Genomic DNA, 21330 nt, shown 5'->3' on the forward strand with positions numbered 1-21330 from the left:
TTCTCTGTCTCAGGTGTTTAGTTTTTTTCAACTTTGCATAGCATTAGAAAATGCTGACTTAATTAGGAGAACATTAAGATAAAGTCACTATTAATACAAGTGCTTAAATAATGGTAGTGATTTACTGTTTTCAGATATGCTTTACAAAATCAGAAATTGAATTTTTTTTTTTTTTAATTTTTTTTTCAACGTCTTTTATTTATTTTTGAGACAGAGAGAGACAGAGCATGAACGGGGGAGGGGCAGAGAGAGAGGGAGACACAGAATCGGAAACAGGCTCCAGGCTCCGAGCCATCAGCCCAGAGCCTGACGAGGGGCTCGAACTCACGGACTGCGAGATCGTGACCTGGCTGAAGTCGGACGCTCAACCGACTGTGCCACCCAGGTGCCCCAGAAATTGAATTTTTTTTACTCCTCTTGAGTCAGTACAAGTTACTCATTCCTTCTTTGCAGTGCTTTCCTTGTGATCATTTCTTTAGTAGGGAAATTACAGGTGGAAATTTTATATTGAAAATTTACTGGTTTTGTAGACTACTGCAATGATTTTTCTTATTTTCTCTGACACCGTTTTAATTCTTACTAGAAGCTCGTTACAGGTCTTTACTTATTTATTTTGTTTCCTTTTGAAATACATTAAACCAGAGAATAGGCATATAAAATAGTAGTAATAATTGAATTAGGACAGATTTCTTCAAGGCATTTCTGTTATTTTCTGCTAGGGACCTTCCCCTATGAATTTGGCAAACAATCTTTATTTTTCTTTATGAAACGAATTACCAGGTAAAGTTGTTTTTTGTTTGCTTGTTTGTTTGTTTTTAAGTAAACTCTGCCCAACACAGAGCCTGAACTCACGCACCCAGGGTCAAGAGTTGCATGCTCCACCAGCTCAGCCAGCCAGGCGCCTCCCAAGTATTTTAGGGGGATTATATATATGTATGTAATGGGGTCCAGACTGAGCCCAGAAAATGTACTTAGTTATTTTTCACAAAAAGAATTAAAGAAAAACATGAGTCTCAAGATTAAGTTTGAGACCTTTGAAGTTAGGAATGGAAAAAAGTACTTTTCTTTTGAACGAAATGCCATAATTATTGAAATATGTTATCGTTTAGTATTTGAGCGCTTAGATGTGATGTTTGTTGTGCCCTGTAGTCACATACCATGGTTTTTCTTTTCAAAGAGCTTATGATCTGAGGAGAAATTGATATACCTTTCTCCTTCCAGTAGGTTGCAAACACACCCATGCTTTTCTTCGTTTTTGAGGTCTTTCAAATTTGATTTCTACCCTGATTTCTCATTTTTCTTTGGATTTGATTTTTTTTTTTAAGTTTATTTATTTTGAGAAAGAGAGAGCACAGGGGGGAAGGAAGAGAGAGAAAGAGAGAGAGAGAGAGAGAGAGAGAATGAATGAATCCCAAGCCCTGCACAAATGCAGAGCCCGTTGCGGGGCTCGAACTCATGAACTGTGAGATCATGACCTGAGCCGAAATCAGGAATCAGACGATTGACTGAGCCACCCAGCCGCTCCTCAGTTTGATTTAATGTTGGTCTAATTCCTTTGAGGAAGTTGTAATTCATATATATGTTCTTAATTTCTGTACAGGTCCTCTTTTAGACAATCAAGGTTAAATCAGAAGTACATTTAATTCATTTATTTGAGAAATATTTTTAAATACCTGCTTATTTTAGGTACTTCTGTAGTTTCTGGGGATTTAGCAATGTTTGATGGGACTTATTGTAATGCTCATGTAGATTTTATATTCTGGGGTATAAGGACACAGACAATAAACCATTAAATATATATCCAGTATACCAAATAGTAATTAACATTATAAAGAAAAATACAGAAGAATAAGGCCATGAAGAATGATGGAAGTGTGCTGAGTGGTTCTGTTTTACATGGTTGGTTGGCGAGGGTGTCTAATTCTGAGATACTTTAGTTGGAGCCAGTATACTGCACACAGAATACAGTACTTCTGTCTCTGCTTTATAGCTCCAGACTGCAATTCGCAGAGTAACACTGGCTCAGACAGCAGTGCCTGTGCTTTGTGGAAGTGCCCTGAAAAACAAAGGTGTCCAGCCCTTGTTGGATGCTGTTACTGTGTACTTGCCTTCACCTGAAGAGCGCAACTATGAATTTCTGTAAGTATGCAGTACAGATTAAAATCTTATAGCCTCGCAAAAGCGGGAAAGTAGGTCTTGTTTCACAAAGAGCATTTGAATCACCATTTTTGAATAACATTGGTGAAGAATATCATTATAAATGATATAGAGCTATATAAATTTTTACTTGAAAGGGACATTTGTTTGCATGTCTTATAACCTGCTATATTTACAAATGGAGCTAGAGTGTGTGGCTGTCATCTTAGTTAAAAAAAACAAACAGTAGAGTGGAGTTGTTTGATAAATATTCTGTAGATAAATTTATACTAGATTTGAAGATTTTTAAAAAGCTCAAAATATTTTGTGGTTTAAGGGTATTGTTTTACTTCTGTTGTCACTAACAGCTTTGTACTTGGTAATAAATCCTCTAAAATCCGAGTGACTCTTCAGGCAGGAATGGACTTTGTTTAATCCTTTAACTAGGACATTAATCACTTTTCATATCTCTCAGTTGGAGAAGCATTAATGGTAAAGTGATTATGGGCATGGACTGTGTACTCCTTGGATTTAAATCTGAGCTCTCCCAAGTTGTTTAACCTTCTACCTGTAAAATACAGAGACCAGGACCTATCCTATTGGATTGTTACAGGAATCAAACGAGTTAATACTTATAAAGCAAATGGAATAGTGCCTACCTAGTATATGGTAAACTCTATATGAGTATTTGCTAAAGTTAAAAATTGGAGGGAATTAGGGATGAGATGGAGAAGTTCTATAATAGGAGTGTCTCACCTACTTTGAGTCATGGGCTCCTTTGAAACTAATGAGAACATGGAGCTTTTCCTCAGAAAAATGTGCTTGTGAACAAAATTTGGCAATTTCAGAGGGATTCAGGCTTTCTGTAACGTATCAGTGCGCACCAGTTTAAGGACATCAATCTGTAAGAATTGTAGATTTTGTATGATCATGCAACTGGAGAGAAGGTGGAAGGACAGAGTGTAAGTAGTAGTTAGAAAGAACCTATACATTTACCCTGTACAGGTTTTTGTGAGAAGGTATATTCTCACAAAATAGGAAGGTATACCTATCCTAGGTACATTTTTTGAGGAGTGAACTCTAGGCAGTGAAATTATTTGCAAGTAGAGGTAATATCTGGGAGAGAATCCATTATTTTTAATTTTGAGCAATTAATGATCTCCGTTAAATAATTTAGTTTTGTGGAGGAAGAGAGGTAGTTAGTACTGACATAATGTAATCAGCCAGAGTAGCTAAACTAGAAGATATGAGGGAGGACATTAGGGTTAAGTTTGCACAGTGATTCTGATTTGATCTGCATAGATATATGGGAAGTGTATTTTAAAGGCCTTTCTGGAATGTCTCAATTTTGTAGGCCATGGTATAAGGGTGACTTATGTGCACTGGCATTTAAAGTTCTTCATGACAAGCAGCGAGGACCACTGGTGTTTATGCGCATTTACTCAGGCATGATAAAACCCCAATTGGCCATCTATAATATTAATGGAAACTGCACGTAAGTAGAAGCTTATAGGTTCTGTTCTTTTTTTTAATGTTTATTGTTTTGAGAGAGAGTGAGAGCAAGTGGGAGTGGGGCAGAGAGATGGAGAGAGAATCCTAAGCAGGCCCCGCACGGTCAGTGCAGAGCCTGATGCAGGGCTCAAACTCATGAACCGTGCAATCGTGACTGGAGCCGAAACCAAGAGTTGGATGCTTAACCAACTGAGCCACTCAAGCACTCCAGAAGCTTAGTTTATTTTCTAAAACTGCAGTCATTTCTTTAAAAATTCTTTTACTGAAATAAATCATGGTTTTTACAGGGAGAGAATAAGTCGTCTTCTTTTGCCATTTGCTGACCAACATATAGAAATCCCTTCACTGACTGCTGGTAACATTGCTTTGACTGTTGGCCTTAAACACGTAAGCGACCAGATGGTTTCTCTAGGAACTATTAGCTTAAATGTTAAATTAAAACCAGGCATTTTGCTGTAGCAAAAACCCACGAACGATCCAAATAGTCATCAATAGTGGGGTAATGAATATTGTAGCATATTCATCAACATGGTTGAATCTCAGAAAGAAAGAAAATTATAGAAGACTGTAAACTGTGGATTATATTCATGTAAAATTCAAATCCAAGTGAAAATACACTATAGATACATACCTGTGTTTTAAATTTAATAAATATTTTGTTATTCTCATTGGGTATTTTACTTGATCATTGCTGACAATTTAATCTAACCTTATAACTGATCCGGGTAATAACTGAAGATATATTGCCAATGAAGGCTTTGTGAGGGCAAGGACTTGGGTTTCTTTTGTTCTCTGTCCTTAGTCCCTAGATCAGTGCATCACATATAGGAGGCAGTCCATGACTTGTCAGATGAATGGATGAAAATAAGTTGATGCTGTGTATGTTTTTGGTAAGGTAAAACCAAGGACATTTCATTTATATATGGATTAAATTGAATACATTTTCTCATTAAACTTTGGTGTATTTGGCATTTAGGATAGCCATGGTTACTTTGAACATTTTTTAACCTCTTTATGGTTAATTGCAGGATTCAAGATCCTTTAGTATAAAATGTCCACAGTCCAGATATAGGACTTGTAGCCTTGAAATGTACTCTGTCCACCCGAAGGCAGGAGCTCCATGTACATATTTGAAGGAGTTACACAGAGACGTTTGAACTATTGCTTCATTAGGAATATCTTTACAGAGAAGGAAATTGGCATGGAATGTTGTAATATTAAAGTTTAAAAGTGAAATTATAGTTTTAAAAAATAATGAGTCTGTAAGGATGCTATCAATTCTGCATGGTCTAGAGAATTCTGGTTAATTGCTTATTTTAGTTAATGGAAGATTTTCTGTAAAACAGTTATAGACATTTTTACTGGTGGTAAAACTCTTAAAATGGACTTCTACTAAAACTGACCTATTTTGATATGATTGAAAATTTAGGAAGGTACATTTGTTTTACCAAATGAATTTTGAATGTGTAGTGAGTGTATGTGAGAGAGAGAGAGAGAGAGAGAGAGAGAGAGAGAGTGTGTGTGTGTGTGTGTGTGTGTGTGTGTGTGTGTGTGTGTGTGGTTAGAATTTATTACAGCAGTATCTTGGATAGAATTCTTACACAAGTTAAATTAGCTTTACCTATGCAAAGTTGCAGTGAGCTTTGTGAATTTGTTCCTGTTTTAAGTTCTGATGAAAGTGTCACATTGGAAGTTTTCACATTTCGTGATTCTCGGTGTAAGCTGAGTGCTCACTGAGCCTGTCTTGTTCCAAGCGCGATGTTTGCTTACAGACCGCCACAGGAGACACCATTGCCTCATCCAAGTCCAGTGCATTAGCTGCAGCTCGTCGAGCCGAAACAGAAGGAGGAAAAAAACATAGACGGAACAATGAAGCCGAAAGACTTCTTCTGGCTGGGGTGGAGATTCCAGAACCTGTTTTCTTCTGTACCATAGAACCCCCTTCGGTGGCTAAGCAGCCAGGTACAAATAGTTTTGGTGTATCAATTAACTAGTAATTAGATACAGTTAATAATTTAGATACAGATGGTTATGTTATGCCCTCAAAAGATTTCTCACATGATTGAGTTCAGTTTTATCAGAAGTCATGGGTATTACTTGGGATTAGTCTTGTTTTCTGTTTAAGATGTTTTGATTTTTACAAGCTCCTTTTATTTATTCTTTTCCCACATGTTGGCCATTTTCGACTATCATCATCTTCCTTGCTCTGGTTCTTGTGGTGCTGTCATTGGCATCCGAAGTAACTGGCATCAGGATTCCCCTTCCAGTTGTAATAGATTAGACAGTTAACAGTTCAGAAGGATTCATTTTCTCATCACCATTTACAAAATGCTCCTTTCCTTGTTTTTTGGCTCAAGCTTTAGAACTCAGTGAAGATATTTATATACTATGGTTAATGTTATTTGACCTTTTTGAGTGTTGTGTACTCGTGCTTTAGCCTGTTTAAGTTCTCAGTGGCTTCTCATTACTTATATATAGCACAAACCCAGACTCCTTTCTGTGGTATATAAATCTCATGATTTCAGCTGTATCATTTCCAATTGGATTTGGTTGCATATTATAGAAAACCCCCAAGTAACAGTTGCTTTAATGACAAAAGTTTATTTCTCTCCCTTGTAAAATGTGCCTTGGGTTGGGAGCCCAGGGGTTAGAGGGTGGCTCTACACCATCATCAGGCCCCTGGGCTCTCGTTTTTCTGCCCTGCCTCTCTGAGTCTGTAGCTCCTATCCTTAGTTATCACAGGATGGCTGCTAGCACCTCTGGCATCACGGCCAAGTTCCTGACAGAGACATGGAGTAAGGAGGAAGAAGATGTGTCCTTTTCCCCTTAAAGACTTCTTCTGTGTCACTGGCTATTACTTAGACATCTGGCCGCTCAGTTGCAAGGAGTTTGGTAAATGCAGTCTTTTAGGCAGGCGGCAGCAGAATAGAGAGGAAGACCACTAGCAATCGCCGACACCAGCCTTCTTGCCTGGCCTCATTGTTTGAAACTTCCTCCTTCATTCTGAACCCTCTTCTTTCACCAAAAAAAAGTAAGACAGAATAACGACTCACACCTTATACTTCTGTAATAAACTAGTTCCAGTTTTCTGAAGATACCATGCTCTTTTTGCATTACTGTTTCTTTTCATTTGTTCTATCTTGCATTATAATGGCATAATGCAGTTTGCCTACCTGGAAGATGTTTACTCTGTAATTAGAAAATCTCATCTCAGGCATCACTTCTTTTTGAGGCCCTCACTGAATTCCTATATTAAGTTGTTGAAGGACAAACCTAGTTCTAGAGGTGGCATTAGAAGCTATTTTTTCCCCTTAAACAAGTTGGGCTCACAGATGATGGAAAAACAAAAGCACCCATTTACTGCCTCCCATGTCTTGAGTACCAAGGGGAAAAGAAACAGGAAGATCCCTAGACAAGTAGGGGTTCCAGTTCCTCACCGTTCGAGCTGGAGTTCACATGAAAGAAGTGTGAATACTGGTTTAAGACAGCCCCCAAATACTGAAGGAAACTGGGTCTGTTCTTGCCCAGTTGGTAAAGGTACAGCAATGAAATAAAACAGGTATAGCAGCAAGTTTTCTTGTCACCTTAAAATGCCCTGAGACCAACTAAGGGTATAGTCTTGACCCTAAGGAAGGAGGATCAGGTGATGTGAATCTGGCTACCCAGGTTGATGTGTATCAAAGTTGACCAAACTAGTTATATCAGGGGTAGCCAGGCACTTAAGAGCAGGGGCTGCCCAAACAAAATAATCTGACTTTTAAAAAATATATTTGAGGGGCTCTTGAATGACCCAGTCAGTAAAATGCCGATTTTGGCTCATGTCATGATCTCGCAGTTAGTGAGTTCAAGCCCTGCGTTGGGCTCTCTGCTGACAGCTCAGAGCTTGGAGCCTGTTTTGGATTCTGTGTCTTCCTCTCTCTCTCTGCTCCTCTCCCGCTTGTGCTCACGCTCTCTCTCTCTCTCTCTCTCTCTCTCTCTCTCAGAAATACAATAAACATTTAAAAAATAAAAAATAAAAATATTTGAAAGTAATTTCATATTTTAAACATTGTGAGTACATAAATTCAAATTGTGACATTGCAGTTAAGTTGCACCAGCTCATTTTAAATCTAACGCTTCAAAAAAAAAAAATAAATAAATAAATAAATAAATAAATAAATAAATAAATAAATCTAGCGCTTCAGCTTGTAACTACTTGAGGAAGAAAAGTCTGGGGTCCGAAGTAAGTCTAGTTAATGGGTATTAGCTTAGAGGTCCGAAGTCCCACAGGGGATGGGACTTTATAGAGTCTCCTTAGACTTCTTTCAAGCAAATCTACCTTTTCTTTATTCTGGCTCTCCATTGTATTTACCCCATGTTCCTATTATATTGACACTCTGTCTTATAATGCCCTCTTCATCCCAGTAAACTCCTGAAGGGTAGATTCGTCATAAATATTTTTGAATGAGTTTGCATTTTACAATAAAGTAACTGTGTTTTCATTTCAAAAGCTACAGTGTCATAAGCATTATTACTTTCTTTGAATAGGTGCTTAAAAATAAGATACCGTGTAAAATAATGCCTCTTACTTAACCTTAATGGGCATAATATATTTCTTGAAATTCTTGTTAAGTGCAGCCTGGATTCAGTACTGGAACCTGATATTTTGTCTTTCTAACAGGCTCTATATCATGCCAGTGTTGCTGGTTCTTGGACCTGACTTTGGGATGTCAAGAGTCCAGAAGAATACTGTTCAATAGAAATATAACATCAGCTGTAATCTAAAATTTTCTTAGAGCTACATAAAAAAATAATAAACTGGCAAAATTAATTTTAATAATATATTTAACCCAGTATATCAAAAATAGTATTTCAACATCTAATCAATATAAAAAATTAATGAGCTATTTGACTTTCTTTTTTTCCATATTTAGTCTTTGAAACCTGGTACGTATTTTATACTTAGAGTATATGTCTGTTTAGACTCCTAATATACTAATTAGATGGCTAGTGGCTACTACTTGGACAGTGTATATCTAGAAGCGTATGTCCCTGGAATATAAACCAGGGTCCCTGGAATATAAGACCACTTTAAATGTGTGGTAAGGTTGGTTCATGAATCTGTTGCTCAGCTCTTTTCTTTAGCCGCACTTCATGTCTGAGAAACTTCGAACATCTTTTGTAGAGGGGGAGAATACAGTTAACAGCTAATTGGTTGTATTAAAGTATCACTTGACTTTAGAGGCCATATTTATTTCAAATAATATATTCTTGTTTCCTCATTGGGTGTGATAATTCATCATAGAGTGATCACATTAGCATCTCTTTATTCATGGTGTAATTTAGTTTCCTTTGCCAGTTTCTCATTGCTTCTCTTTCTGAAGGCATTTTGCTTTCTTGTCTTCTCCTAGATCTTTGTGAAACACAATCAGATGATGTTAGTGGCTTCCCAGTGCAAATTCAAATTCTGCAGCCTGGCCTACAAGCCCTTACATGATGTGATTACCTGCTAATAGCCAGCTACCATCTTGTTATTTTTCTAACAGCAAACCATTTCTTGCACAGGCATTTTCTCTGGTATTCTGTTTCTTCAGGATTTTGCATATATGGCCATTCTTTATTTGTGTCTTGATCTAACTTACCTTGGGGAGACCCTTCCAGATCATTCAATCTTAAATAACTTCCCATCACTATCTTATCACCTCGTTTCATTCACTACAAAGCATTGATGCTGTTTGAAACGTTCTTTTTGAAAATTTGCTTCCTCATTTTTTCCCCCACTAGAACATATGTTACATTATCTAAAAGATGAAATGTAAAGATAACATTTACTGTTTATCCCCTAGATTTGGATTATGCATTGAAATGCCTTCAACGTGAAGATCCCAGTTTGAAAGTGAAGCTAGATGCTGATTCTGGACAGGTTCACATTTTATTACAACTTTACTTCCAGAAATCTTTCAGTAGTAGTATTTGTGTGTGTATGTGTTTCTGTATTTAAATGCATATATCTAAAACAGATTGGTCTATGCCCCCGAAAGAAAAAACCTTCTCTTTTGGTTCTCCGATAATACAAATTTCTGATTATCAGGTTGACTGTCAAACTAGACAGACAGAAAAATTTTCCTTACTTCCTCAATATAATTAATTACGCCTCACTTCTTTAAACCACTTTTTAGTTTTTTTTAACATGGAAGCTTTGCAAATTTGCGTGTCACCCTCACACAGGGGCCATGCTGATCTCTGTATCGTCCCAGTTTTAGTATATGGGCTGCCAAAGTGAGCACATAAAGACCACTGTCATTTCAGTTTTCCAGAAGACAGCCTTTTGTGAAACTTTGAAATAAAGTTCAACCCCAAGACAAAGCCTTGAGCTTCTTATGCTCCTAAGGCTTATAAACACGGCATACTAAAGGGAGGATGCAAAGGTGCTTTTCTTGTCAGTTACATATAAGGTGGGGGGAGAAGTGATGGCTAACAACCTAACACTGTGGGAGGAAGTAGAGCTGTAAAGTAGGTGGTAAGAAGTTTGTGGATATTACATTACAGCAGAAGAACACATGTTAATTGTGTCTTTTTAGGAAGGCAGGGTAAAGTTTGTGTAAGATTTTAGAACAAGTTCCTTTAGAAGATTAGATTATAAATTTAAGGATAAACTAAGGATTTAGTTAATCTGAAAACTATGAAGTATTTTATTTCCCAAATGCCAGCTAAATGAGGTAGTAATTTAGTTTAATACTGAAGGAGACAGCAACAAGCACTTAAACTTTTTTTTTTATTTTGAAAAACTTTCATTTAAAAATGCCAATACATACTTTTTTTAAAAAATGGCAAATAACACACACGGGTTCAGAGTACAGAATTAAGGTGTCCCTTTTTTCCATCTTAATTTACGCAGGTAAACAACTGTGAAAATGTGAATAGACTTTCACACTTTCCCAAATGTCTTACGCTGTGCTATGTTATAAACCACAGTTTATTTTTTCCAGAGATATATACAGATATATAACAAGTCTTTCTTTTTGTATTATTCTACAACTTGCTTTTTCCAAATTCACTACTTTAACTTTAAAGTACAGCAATTGAAACAAAATAATCCTTTTGTTTGTTTGTTCCTTATAATTACAGCTCTATTACAGCAGAAGGATAAAATTAGAACCAGCCAAAGGAAGAAACAAATAGGGCAAAATCTGGGAGAGTTCTAAATGCATTATCTTCCTTCATCTTCAGGGATGTATGTATTAACCCTTTTGGTAAAGGGTATTGCCAGTCAGGGAGGCTCACCCCACCCCTCCAGAGTTTTTATTAAGGCTTGATTACATACTGCTCATGTGGTTGACCTTTAGTTTCCAGGACCTCCTATAAGTTGAGGCTGTTACCTTGACTTTCCAGGTCGGAACAGATAAGGCTATTCTGAAGCGCACATCATAAATCACATTGTTACACTGTCTGGTGGACAAAATCCCCCAGACGAGTAAAGACACTTCCATCAGGCAGCATTCTGGCCTAGAGATTACCTACTAGTAGCTGAGGGTAAGGGCCATACCTCTTTTTGGGTGCAGTTAATTCTTTACTACCTAGATGGCATATGAATAAGACTGAGCAAATATGGATTCCTTGCACTATACTCTTTCATACACAAACACCTTAAGGAATAACTAGTGTTGTAAAAAAAAATTTTTTTAAAGCATGTCTTGATTGGTTTTGATAAAAATTTGGCTTGTTCTAACAAGGGCCCTAAGTAACAATGAAAGATCAAAGATAAAAGATAATTTCACTGCCAAATAAAGGTCCAAGCTAGTCTGAAAAATTTAACTAGTCACAATACTGTAAGGGGCCCAGGATGATTGGGAAATAAATGCCAATGTGGTTGGGAATATTTGGGGAAAAGATTATCCTCTTCACCCCCCAAATAACAAGATGTCACTTTCATCCTTAAGACAGTTGCTTACATTTTCATTAAGACAAGGGCTTTATCCTTTCTTTAAAGGTATAACCCAGAAGTTGCCAAGATGTCACTTTCATCCTTAAGACAGTTGCTTACATTTTCATTAAGACAAGGGCTTTATCCTTTCTTTAAAGGTATAACCCAGAAGTTGCCAACATCAGTTACACTCATGTTTCATTGGCCAGAACTAAGCTATATGGTTGGGAATATAGTCCTGGCTAGATGCTACTTACCTAATTAAACTGTCATGTAATAAAGACAGAATAGCCTAGAAATTTACTTTTAATCGACCTATTATTCCACTCAGAAAAAAACAAAAATGTTTTGAGGAAGAACCAAAAAAAAAAGTTGCATATTTTTTTTGTTTGTAATTTTGTAATTTGTAATTTGTAATTACAAATTACAAGTTTGTAATTAATGAAAAATAACATATATTGATATAATGCCTTTATATAGTATTTTGTGATAAACATTTTTTCTTTGATCTTGGTTTTATTTTCTTCCTGTTTTAACCAGACTGTCTTATGTGGTATGGGGGAGTTACATATTGAGATTATTCATGACCGAATCAAGAGAGAATATGGATTGGAAACCTATCTAGGGCCTCTCCAGGTGGCATACCGAGAGACTATTCTAAATGCAGTTCGTGCCACAGGTAAAATAAAACATTTAGGATTTGCTGTGCTTTTCTCTCTCTCCAGGATCTCTTTTCCAAATCTTTCAATGTAGTTGCATAAAGCAAGGTTCATACTCACTAGCGTCTTCCATCAGTGGGCATAGGTTTTGTGTGTGTGTATTTTTGTGTCTCTTTAGGATTTTGTTCTATTTTGTTTTAAACCCAGCCCTATTCCTGTACCACTCAATACATCAAATAAATGATGAGCCCTCATCAAACAAACGTACTTTTCAGTGGTGGTCATGGGGTACAATAAGCCCTTTGTGTAGAGATATTTCACAAAAAGGATATCCAGAGGGCTCATGAACATATTAAAAGATTCTTCATATCAGTAATGATTAGGGTCATGCAAGTTATGAGATATTTTACACCAACAAAATTGGCAGGGATTAAATCAGACAGCATCAAGTGTTGGTGAGATGTTGAGCAATGGAAACTCCTAAAAACTTAGGGTGGGAGTGTAAATTATGTAACCACTATGAAAACAATTTGGCAACTTCCTTGTGAAGCCAACTGTGTGCAGACTTTACTACTTAGCACTTCTCACATGCCCTAGAGAAACTCTTATACATGTGCACTGAGAGATGGATATAAGAATGTTCATAATAACATAATAATAATAACCACCTCTGAATAGAAAAAACCACCCCAAATATTTATGGACAGAGAGTGTGTAAACGGTATTGTGTTCATACAACAGAATATTAAACAGCTGTGAAAAAGAATGAATTACATCCATATGCATCAGCCCAGAGGACCCACAGATAAGCAAAAGAAGCATGTTGCAGAATACATAATAACAAATTCAAAACACAGAGTGAACTATATTGTTTAGGAATACATGCATATGTAACATAACTAAGGAAACTCATAGGAATGAGTGATTATATCATGATAGTGATGGCTTTGGAAGGCTTGTAGGTTACTACTGGCAATGGTCTATTTCTGAGTAGTTTTTAGGTTTCATAAGTTCTTTATTTTTAGATTATAAAGAGAAATTGTAGACTATAATTCTTAAGTTTTAATTTAGGTGATGCATCACTCTATTACATGGTCACTAACAAAAATACAACATAGTTTTGTTTTAGTAATGATGGAGATTGGTGACTGCTGTTGGTTGTTAGCAAATGAGAGATACTGCTTTCAATCTTTAAAAAGTCACTATTTTGAGAAATCATAAATGCATAAAACATTGGAAGAATATGAAATTTAACAATTTGTTGGTTAGTAGAGTTAAAATAGCTTTTTAATTTCATTAGATAACCCTTTGTACTGTTTTACTGTTAAATAAAAATTTTATAATTAAAAGAATTTCAGTCACATAAGATATTTGAAAAAATTTAAATGTGTGATCTACATGTCAAAACTTGTGGGATCATCTGCCTCAACACATCTTAACCTTGCAGTAATATTAAGTGATTGAGAGCTGGTTTTTACATTGATAAACACAGAAGCAAATGCTTTCGTGATAGAACTTTTTACTCCCACATCTTTATGCTGTATTTAGTACCACGTAATATTTTTTCCCACTTTATCTTCTATGAGACTTTGAGTTTGTTGACTGCAGTTTTTCCAGTTGTGGTACCTTAATACCTTTCCAGAGCAAATCTCTAAGGTATTATATTCTATTTGTTTACAGATACCTTAGATAGAACATTAGGAGACAAACGGCATCTTGTGACTGTAGAACTGGAAGTAAAACCAGTTGAAACAGCCTCTGTTATGCCAGTTATCGAGTATGCTGGAAGTGTTAGTGAAGACCTTCCGACGGCTTCCCAAGAGGCCATTGAAAATGGGATTCACAGTGCATGCCTCCAAGGTAAGGTACTCAAGTAAAGGTAAGCTTAGTATAATCAACCACTTAGTCACTCCTAATATTATACATTATTTCTAACTAGGTAATGTTTTCTCACTACTCTTCCCATTATGTGTATGTTAGACCTGTTTCCATTGTCCCATGATCCTTAGATATTCTGGTGGGGTTTTTGTTTTTGTTTTTACCAGTCTTCACTTTGTTCTTCTGTTTTGGGGTTTCTATGAATAGTTTCTAACTCAGATACACTTTCTTCAGCTGTGTCCAGTCTACTTGTAAGCCTATCAGAGATAATTCATTTATTTCACTGTTATTTTTTATTTCAAGCATTTCTTTTTGGTTCTTCTTAGGACTTCCGTCTGTTCTTGCATGTGGTTTACTTTATCAGAGTCTTTAGCATATATCAGTCATGTGATATGATCATTCCAACATACTTACCATGTCTGGTTCTGATGCTTGTTCTGTATTCATATTGTGCTTTTGCTTTTTAATATGCCTTGTAATTTCTTCTTGATGGCGTAACATGATGTACTGGGTAAAAGGAACTGCTGTAAACATGGTGTGTAGTAATGTGGAAGTCACGTGTTGGGGGAAAGGAAGCATTCTAATCCATGGGCTTATAGTGAGCCCATGCCTCTGGACGGGGAACCACACAAGTGTTTTTTTGGTTTTTTTCACTAGCCTCAGGTTGGACAGGATGGCTAGGGTGGCCTGGAGTTAGGTATTTCACCCAAGTCAGGTCCTGCTAATGCCCCTGCTTCTTAGGCTCTAGTTAACTAGTTTCCCCTGAGAGCAGGCCTTTGTAAGAACAGAGTGCTCTGGAGTATTTCAGAATGGTTTCTTTTCCCCTCTGTCAGAAGTACAGAGAGATTTTTCTCTGATACTTACAGGAAGAACCTGCTCGAGCTCCGGGAGGTACATCTCAAAAAATCATGGGGGCCCCCTTATGATTTATGACTGTGTCCCCCTGAAGTTTATAACTCCCAGACTTCTCTATAGTTGAGGTTTTCCTGCTGTGGCACTGGTTCCTGGGCTAGTGAGCCTCTGCTCCAGGAAGCTGTGACTTCCTTTGTTCGCCTGCCTCTCTGGTTTTGGGGGCAGTGGTTTGTCCTTTGTCTTCTCTCTTATGGCTCTAGGAGGGGTTGCTTATTATTCAGTCTGTTCTACTTTATACTTGTTGGGACAGAGTGGTGACTTCTAAGCTGCCTAAATGAAGTGGAAACTGGAAGTCCTCTCCCTGTCTTTACTCCTCACTGCATATTGAGTGCTAACCTAAGTTTTTTCCCCTACCTAGGACCATTGCTTGGATCCCCAGTCCAAGATGTGGCAGTTGCTGTACATTCACTGATAATTCATCCTGGTACCTCCACAACTATGATTTCTGCCTGTGTCTCCAGATGCATACAAAAGGTAGAGAATATCCTGTAGTTCTCCTTTTTGCTTTAGGGTGACTGTCCTGATAGCAGTGTGCCATTGCTCCACAGACATCTGTGCTTTGCCGTGCCTCACACTTGTATTGATGCCGTCTGTGCCTTAGAGTCAGCAAGAGTTTTTACCCTGGACAGTCTCTGATTTCTTAATCACCAGGGTTATATCTGTTAGAGGACCTAGGAAGTTACTGCTTAATACAGACTGCCGGGAAATATTCTCTGATTTTAGCAAAGAGGCAGTTTTCCTTAACTGGCATTTTTGGTTTCCCCATCTCAGATACACAGCTGTTAGAGGTGAGCTTTGTTGTTTAATTAGGGGACATTTTGGGGGTATCCTGGCCCAAGATGGACTGTAAAGGACATTGAAGATGTAATACTAGTTTCAGTTTTGAGTTCATGTTTATTTGGATAAGATTACCGTAATCAAAGATCATTGAAATCAGATTAAGTCGCAGGGAGCCTGGTTGGCTCAGTCTGGTAAGGGTCCTACTCTTGATTTTGGCTCAGGTCATGATCTCAGGGTCATGAGATTAAGCCCCTCCCGCATTGGGCTACTGGCTGAACATGGAAACTGCTTCTTAAGATTCTCTCTCCCCCTCTCTCTGCCTGAACTTCACCTGCTTATGCTCTCTCTCTCAAAAAAAAAAAAAAAAAAAAATCAGGTGAGACTAACTAATAATCCAGATAAGCACCTAACTTTATCAACGCATCAAGCAGTCTAGTCTTGGAACTGTTACTTACCTCCCATTATTTCTTTGAGTGTCTTGCCTCAGTAATCTACCAGAGCTGATTTAACTCACAGGATCTTAGTGTGCCAAATGTTGATTCCATGCATTCTTCTCAGCATTGGACTACTATAGTTTTATAAGTGACTGATTTGCAGTAAAACACTTGCTTTTAAAAACCATTTTCTGAAATTTTGGACTGTGTCTGAAACTTGATTTTCTGTGGTCTTAACTGAATCTAGAATTACAAAGTTAATGTGAATACCCGAAGTCGCTGACTTAAGAAGGTACAACTTAATGGTCCTTTCATATGATTTCATTTAATTTTCATTAAAAAAAATCTATACATTCAAAAAGTATTATTTAAATATTGTTTGCTGGGGTGCCTGGGTGGGTCAGTTGGTTTAGTGTCTGACTTCAGCTCAGGTCATGATCTCATGGTTCGTGAGTTGAAGCCGCACGTCGGGCTCTGTGCTAACAGCTCGGAGCCTGGAACCTGTTTAGGATTCTGTATCTCCCTCTCTTCTGCCTTCCCCTGCTCATGCTCTAGCTCTCAAAAATAAAATTTTTTTTATATAGTTTGCCTAAGCATATAGTTAGAAGTATTATCTGGTAAGTTAATGATGCCTCCTGTATTTATTGAGCCTTCTTTGTTGAGCTTACTGTGCACTGCGATGGACATAAATGGAATATGGATGTTTGTCCTCATCTAAAGGAGGTTATGATTTTACAAGGTAATTAAATATGGCCAAATAGCCAAAATATTAGAGCAGACTGGGGGTCATAAAAATGGAGAAGTGGGGAATTAGTATTATTGGAAGGAATATCTGAGCTGTGGATTTTGGTAGTTGGACACAGGGGCATTCCAGACAGGGGAAGATTGAAGTCCCTTTAGCTGTACTCTCAGATGAAGGCAGAGTAGTAGTGAAAGACAGTGTTAGAAAAATGGAATCAGACTATAGAGAAACCTTTAAAAACTACCCTGAGGAGTTTGAGGTTTGTTTTGAGAACAGTGGTGAAAAATTTAAAGTTTTTGAGGAGGGCATTATAATCACTGGAATACAGGAGGAACTAGAAGTAGGCAACAGATAATCCAGGACAGGGAATGGACTGGGTCTGAATTAGGATACTGACAATAGGAATGGAAATCTTAAAGCTACTTGGAGAAATGGAAGTTAGAGATGCATGTCCAGGTGAAATGAATATTATGATGTCCTCAACAGAAATAGGAAAGAGCACCCAAGAATGTTTGCAAAAGGAAATGATAAGGTTATCTTGGATTGCTGTGGGATATTTAGAAACTGTTTCAGAGGTGGGGGGGGGGGGGGCAGTGGGTACAAGGCTCAAGCACATAGAGACTATAGTCTGTACCCTCAATCCAAATTATTCAATTCTTTGCTTGCTTTTAGTGTTTTCATTTTTACCTTCTCCCACTCTGTTATTTTGTTCTGTAAGACATTATGTGAAGTGGTACAAAGCTCTTGGTAAGAATTGCAAAAAGAGAGGTGTGCTGTGTGTTTTGAAATTTCAATGATAATGGGCATATACTCTTGGTTTTACTTATCTGGCCATTTTTCATGATTGTGCAGGTAAAGGGCAGGAGAGGATGGGAAGGTGGTGACGTATCAGGAACAAAAGAATTCGAGGCCCAGAGCCCTTACTTGACAATACAGCCAGTGTTAATGTCCCCTCTAAGGCCTTAAGTAATAAGAATCAGTGGGTGGTGGTGGAGCATCGAACAGAGTGATGACCCGCTGCACCTGGGTAAAGGTGAGGGCACATTCCAGAGCCCCCTCGTGCAAAGTTTCCGCTGTAGATCTCTGTTACATCCCACCTAGTAACGAGAGGCTTAGACTAAATCAGACTTTTATTACTTTTGAATTCTGGCAGGCTCTAGCAGGATAGCTTTTTGATTATTTTTTGAGGTTTATTTATTTTTGAGAGAGAGAATCCCACGCAGGCCCCGTGCTGTCAGTGTGGAGCCCGACCCCACCAACCACGAGATCATGACCTGAGGGGAAAACCAAGTTCCAGACACTTAATGGGCTGAGCCACCCAGGCAGCCCAGTAGGATAGCGTTTTAAATCTGACCCACCAGTACTTATAGTGCTTGCATTTGCCGTACCAGTTTGTCTGACGTAGTGATACCCTGAAAGACTGGGACCCCAATACAGCTTATGTTGCTGCTACTTCCTCCGTTTTCTTCCAGTACTTGCCCTATGTGTTGGCTTCTGTTCGGTTTGCGTTTTACTTATGTGCTTATTCTTCTTGCCTTTTGTTGACTGTGTTTCTGTTAACCTTACTGTAGTACATTTCTGGATTAGTCCTGCTATGGACTGTAATAGGCATCAGGAACTAAACACGTGGTTTCAACAAATAAGATGTAAGTCTTTGATTGAAAGGGGAAAACCATTTTTTTTCTTTGCACTGTCTCTGGCCACGTGTTCTTAGATGCTCTGTGTAATTAAGCTTTATTAAGCAGCCCCTTGCCATGTACCTGATAGCTTATAAAAAGAGCTCCAGGCTTACAAGGATGGGCAGAATTTACGAATCTTTTTTAACAGAAATTTGATTTCCAATAAGGAAAGGGGAGTTAACATTCTTGAATTTCTTTAGGCTCTGAAGAAGGCTGATAAGCAAGTTTTAGAGCCCTTGATGAAGCTCGAGGTTACAGTCACTAGAGATTACCTCAGCCTTGTCCTGGCAGATCTGGCACAAAGAAGAGGGACCATTCAGGAAATCCAGACTCGTCAGGAAAACAAAATTATTACTGGATTTGTTCCCCTAGCAGAAATTATGGTAGGTACTTAGTTACTGAAAAGAATACTGGGGATATTTATGCTGAACAAAAGTAGACAATCAGGACTTTGAACTGTTAGAGTGTTTGGATTTGAACTGTTATGGGAATCTAAGGGATTACCACAGGTAGGTGGGGTCATTACCATTCTCCACGCTTCTCTTCCTAAATGCTGAGACTAGGGAATACTTGTGAAACGTACCCACATTATTTACTTAACCTCCACAATATTTGTCTAGTATTTCCTGACAAAATGGTTCAATGAGAACTCACGTGAGTCTCATTTTCACCTTTCCTGATAATGATGAAAAGATTAGCAGCAGGAAGAGATACTTGAGGCTTAAATTTGACAACTGACTTCAATTATTTTGACTAGGGTTACTCAACTGTGCTTCGAACGCTAACATCAGGCTCAGCTACTTTTGCCTTAGAACTATCTAATTATGAAGCCATGAATCCTCAAGACCAAACTGTACTGCTCAGCCGGCGAAGTGGCTTGACCCAAGTACTTTGAGACTCCGGAGCCCCTATCAACTGCAGTTTCAGTAAGAAGAATTTTTATTGCTTTACTGAACTAACTAAACTGACAGTGGTACTGGAGTTGCCCATTCTATAATCACATAGAGGTCCCATTTTAAAAAAAGATACATCTTTTATTTAAAACAATGCACCAAATCTTAATTTCCATGATTTCAAAATCAAGTTGATTGTAGTACAGATTGCTGTAGGTTTTGTCCAGGCTCATTTTTATGTTTTGTATTCATAGTCACAATATCCAGTAAAAAGAGGTTCTGCCGATATTCCCCGTCTATAGAACAAAGTATGAATTAGGTTTTAGATTGACATAATACATCTTAATAATAAACTAAGTTCTTTGAGAGCCTGAGTGGGGGAGGGGCAAAGGGAGACCGAGGATCTGAAGCTGGCTTTGTGCTGACAGCAGAAAGCCCAGCGTTGGGCTCGAACTCATGCACCGTGAGACTGTGAAGTCGGTGTGCTTAACCAACTGAGCCACCCAGGTGCCTCTTAAAGAAAAAGTTCAAATAATCTTTTCTCCTTTTGGGCATAATTCTGTTTCGTACAAAAATCAATTCCCAGTTTCTAAGTAAATCACTACTTGTTAGATGACATACAGTTCTTTTTATAGAAAACAAAGTTAACCATCCTGGACTTGGTAATGTCCTAACTTTCAAAATGCCGTACCTGATCATTCTGCAGCGGTGAACTGTCAGTCTGTTGTAGGCATCCCCTACACTTGTGATGTCTTCTGGACTCCAGAGTCTTTCACCAACAGCACTTGCCCGAGGCCTGTAAGTTAAATCACATGTCCCCCAAAGCAGTTTAAATTTATGTGTTCTGAAATTTCTAGTACTTCCCTACTTGGGTGGAGAAGGAAAAATAAGGCACTTGAATTCAAATTTATCACTTAAAATTCCTTACCACAATCTTGGAGTAAGGTTAGTTGCATCCACAAATTCTCCCCACAGACAAGCTTCTCCACCAATGACAAGTTTTTTCTGTTCTTGAGAACCTACATTAAAATCATTGAATGGCTGTAAATGAAGTAGTTGCAGCTCCCACCTCTGACAGAGGCAATTACTGGTCCCCTGGTCAGTTCATGGTTTTGGCACAAAAAGAGGTAGCAAACTTAATTCCCACAATGCTTGTTAGCATATTTCTACAAATTGGTATCTTTAATACTAGCACATCGCTTTATTTTGGTTTTGTGCAAGCTGCTTTGGGTTCAAGAACCATTATTCCCTTGGTTGCCTAAGAAGAGTGTGCCAGGAATTCAAGTTGGAATACTAATAACTACTGCTCACTCCTGCCTTCAAAGACTACCCAATTGATATTACATTATGTCAATTCCTAACAGACTTACATACTGATTTGAAACATTTTTTTTTTTTTTTAACACTACCATTCTTTTTCTTTAAGGAAATTTTAAAAACTGGACAAAGTAGAAGTGTTCTTAGGAAGGGGGGGGTGGTAGGACGAATAGAGGGGTGGAGCTTTAGGCTCTCAGACCCCCTTCCTTAAGTATACCTAAGACTACACAGCCTGAAATACAGGGAACTAGACTACAGCCTTCCTTAAGTGTCTTAACAACTGGAAAGGCCAGTCAGTCAAAAGCAGAGATACAAGGTTAATGCGGACAAGCGTCTTTAAAATGTAAGGTAACAATGCTCGGCAGTGGAAATGGAGATAAAGGAACCTACTTTTGAAGTTCTTTTATTCAGGCAAGGATATGGTTTCTTTCACAAATTTTAAGATGTATTGGGGGCCTTTTTTTTTTCAAGTAAACAATATCAGG

The 21330-nt window shown here is 37.9% G+C and overlaps 2 protein-coding genes and 1 non-coding gene across 6 annotated transcripts in view; 1 reads left to right on the plus strand and 2 right to left on the minus strand.

Annotated features, from left to right (window-relative positions):
• The window catches only part of GFM2 (GTP dependent ribosome recycling factor mitochondrial 2), a 74185-nt gene that overhangs the window by 39158 nt on the left and 13697 nt on the right, over window positions 1-21330 (plus strand). Inside the window, exons 12-21 of one of the 4 annotated variants that reach the window (XM_078448956.2) lie at window positions 1991-2139; window positions 3491-3631; window positions 3936-4035; window positions 5421-5610; window positions 9474-9550; window positions 12092-12230; window positions 13891-14070; window positions 15359-15474; window positions 18836-19018; window positions 19393-19561. In XM_078448956.2, coding sequence (XP_078305082.1) covers window positions 1991-2139; window positions 3491-3631; window positions 3936-4035; window positions 5421-5610; window positions 9474-9550; window positions 12092-12230; window positions 13891-14070; window positions 15359-15474; window positions 18836-19018; window positions 19393-19530 — 1413 coding nt within the window. In that variant the 3' untranslated portion in view covers window positions 19531-19561. Of the gene's footprint in view, window positions 1-1990; window positions 2140-3490; window positions 3632-3935; window positions 4036-5420; window positions 5611-9473; window positions 9551-12091; window positions 12231-13890; window positions 14071-15358; window positions 15475-18835; window positions 19019-19392; window positions 19897-21330 lie in introns of those variants that run through there. The other 3 variants (XM_081790100.1, XM_060635549.2, XM_078448957.2) reach the window with 3 other exon arrangements.
• On the minus strand, window positions 9811-9914 carry LOC132682563 (U6 spliceosomal RNA). Its single transcript, XR_009611744.1, has one exon. It is a non-coding gene; the product is annotated as a U6 spliceosomal RNA (small nuclear RNA).
• HEXB (hexosaminidase subunit beta) overlaps window positions 19649-21330 on the minus strand; it is a 31341-nt gene continuing 29659 nt past the window's right edge. Inside the window, exons 12-14 of the mRNA XM_060634110.3 lie at window positions 20457-20547; window positions 20220-20324; window positions 19649-19824 (exon numbers count right to left, since the gene is read on the minus strand). Of these exons, the coding sequence (XP_060490093.2) occupies window positions 19764-19824; window positions 20220-20324; window positions 20457-20547 (257 nt within the window). The 3' untranslated portion in view covers window positions 19649-19763. The remainder of the gene's footprint in view (window positions 19825-20219; window positions 20325-20456; window positions 20548-21330) is intronic.

Source organism: Panthera onca, chromosome A1 (genome assembly GCF_046562875.1).
Source record: "Panthera onca isolate mPanOnc1 chromosome A1, mPanOnc1 haplotype 2, whole genome shotgun sequence".
NCBI lineage: Eukaryota > Metazoa > Chordata > Mammalia > Carnivora > Felidae > Panthera > Panthera onca.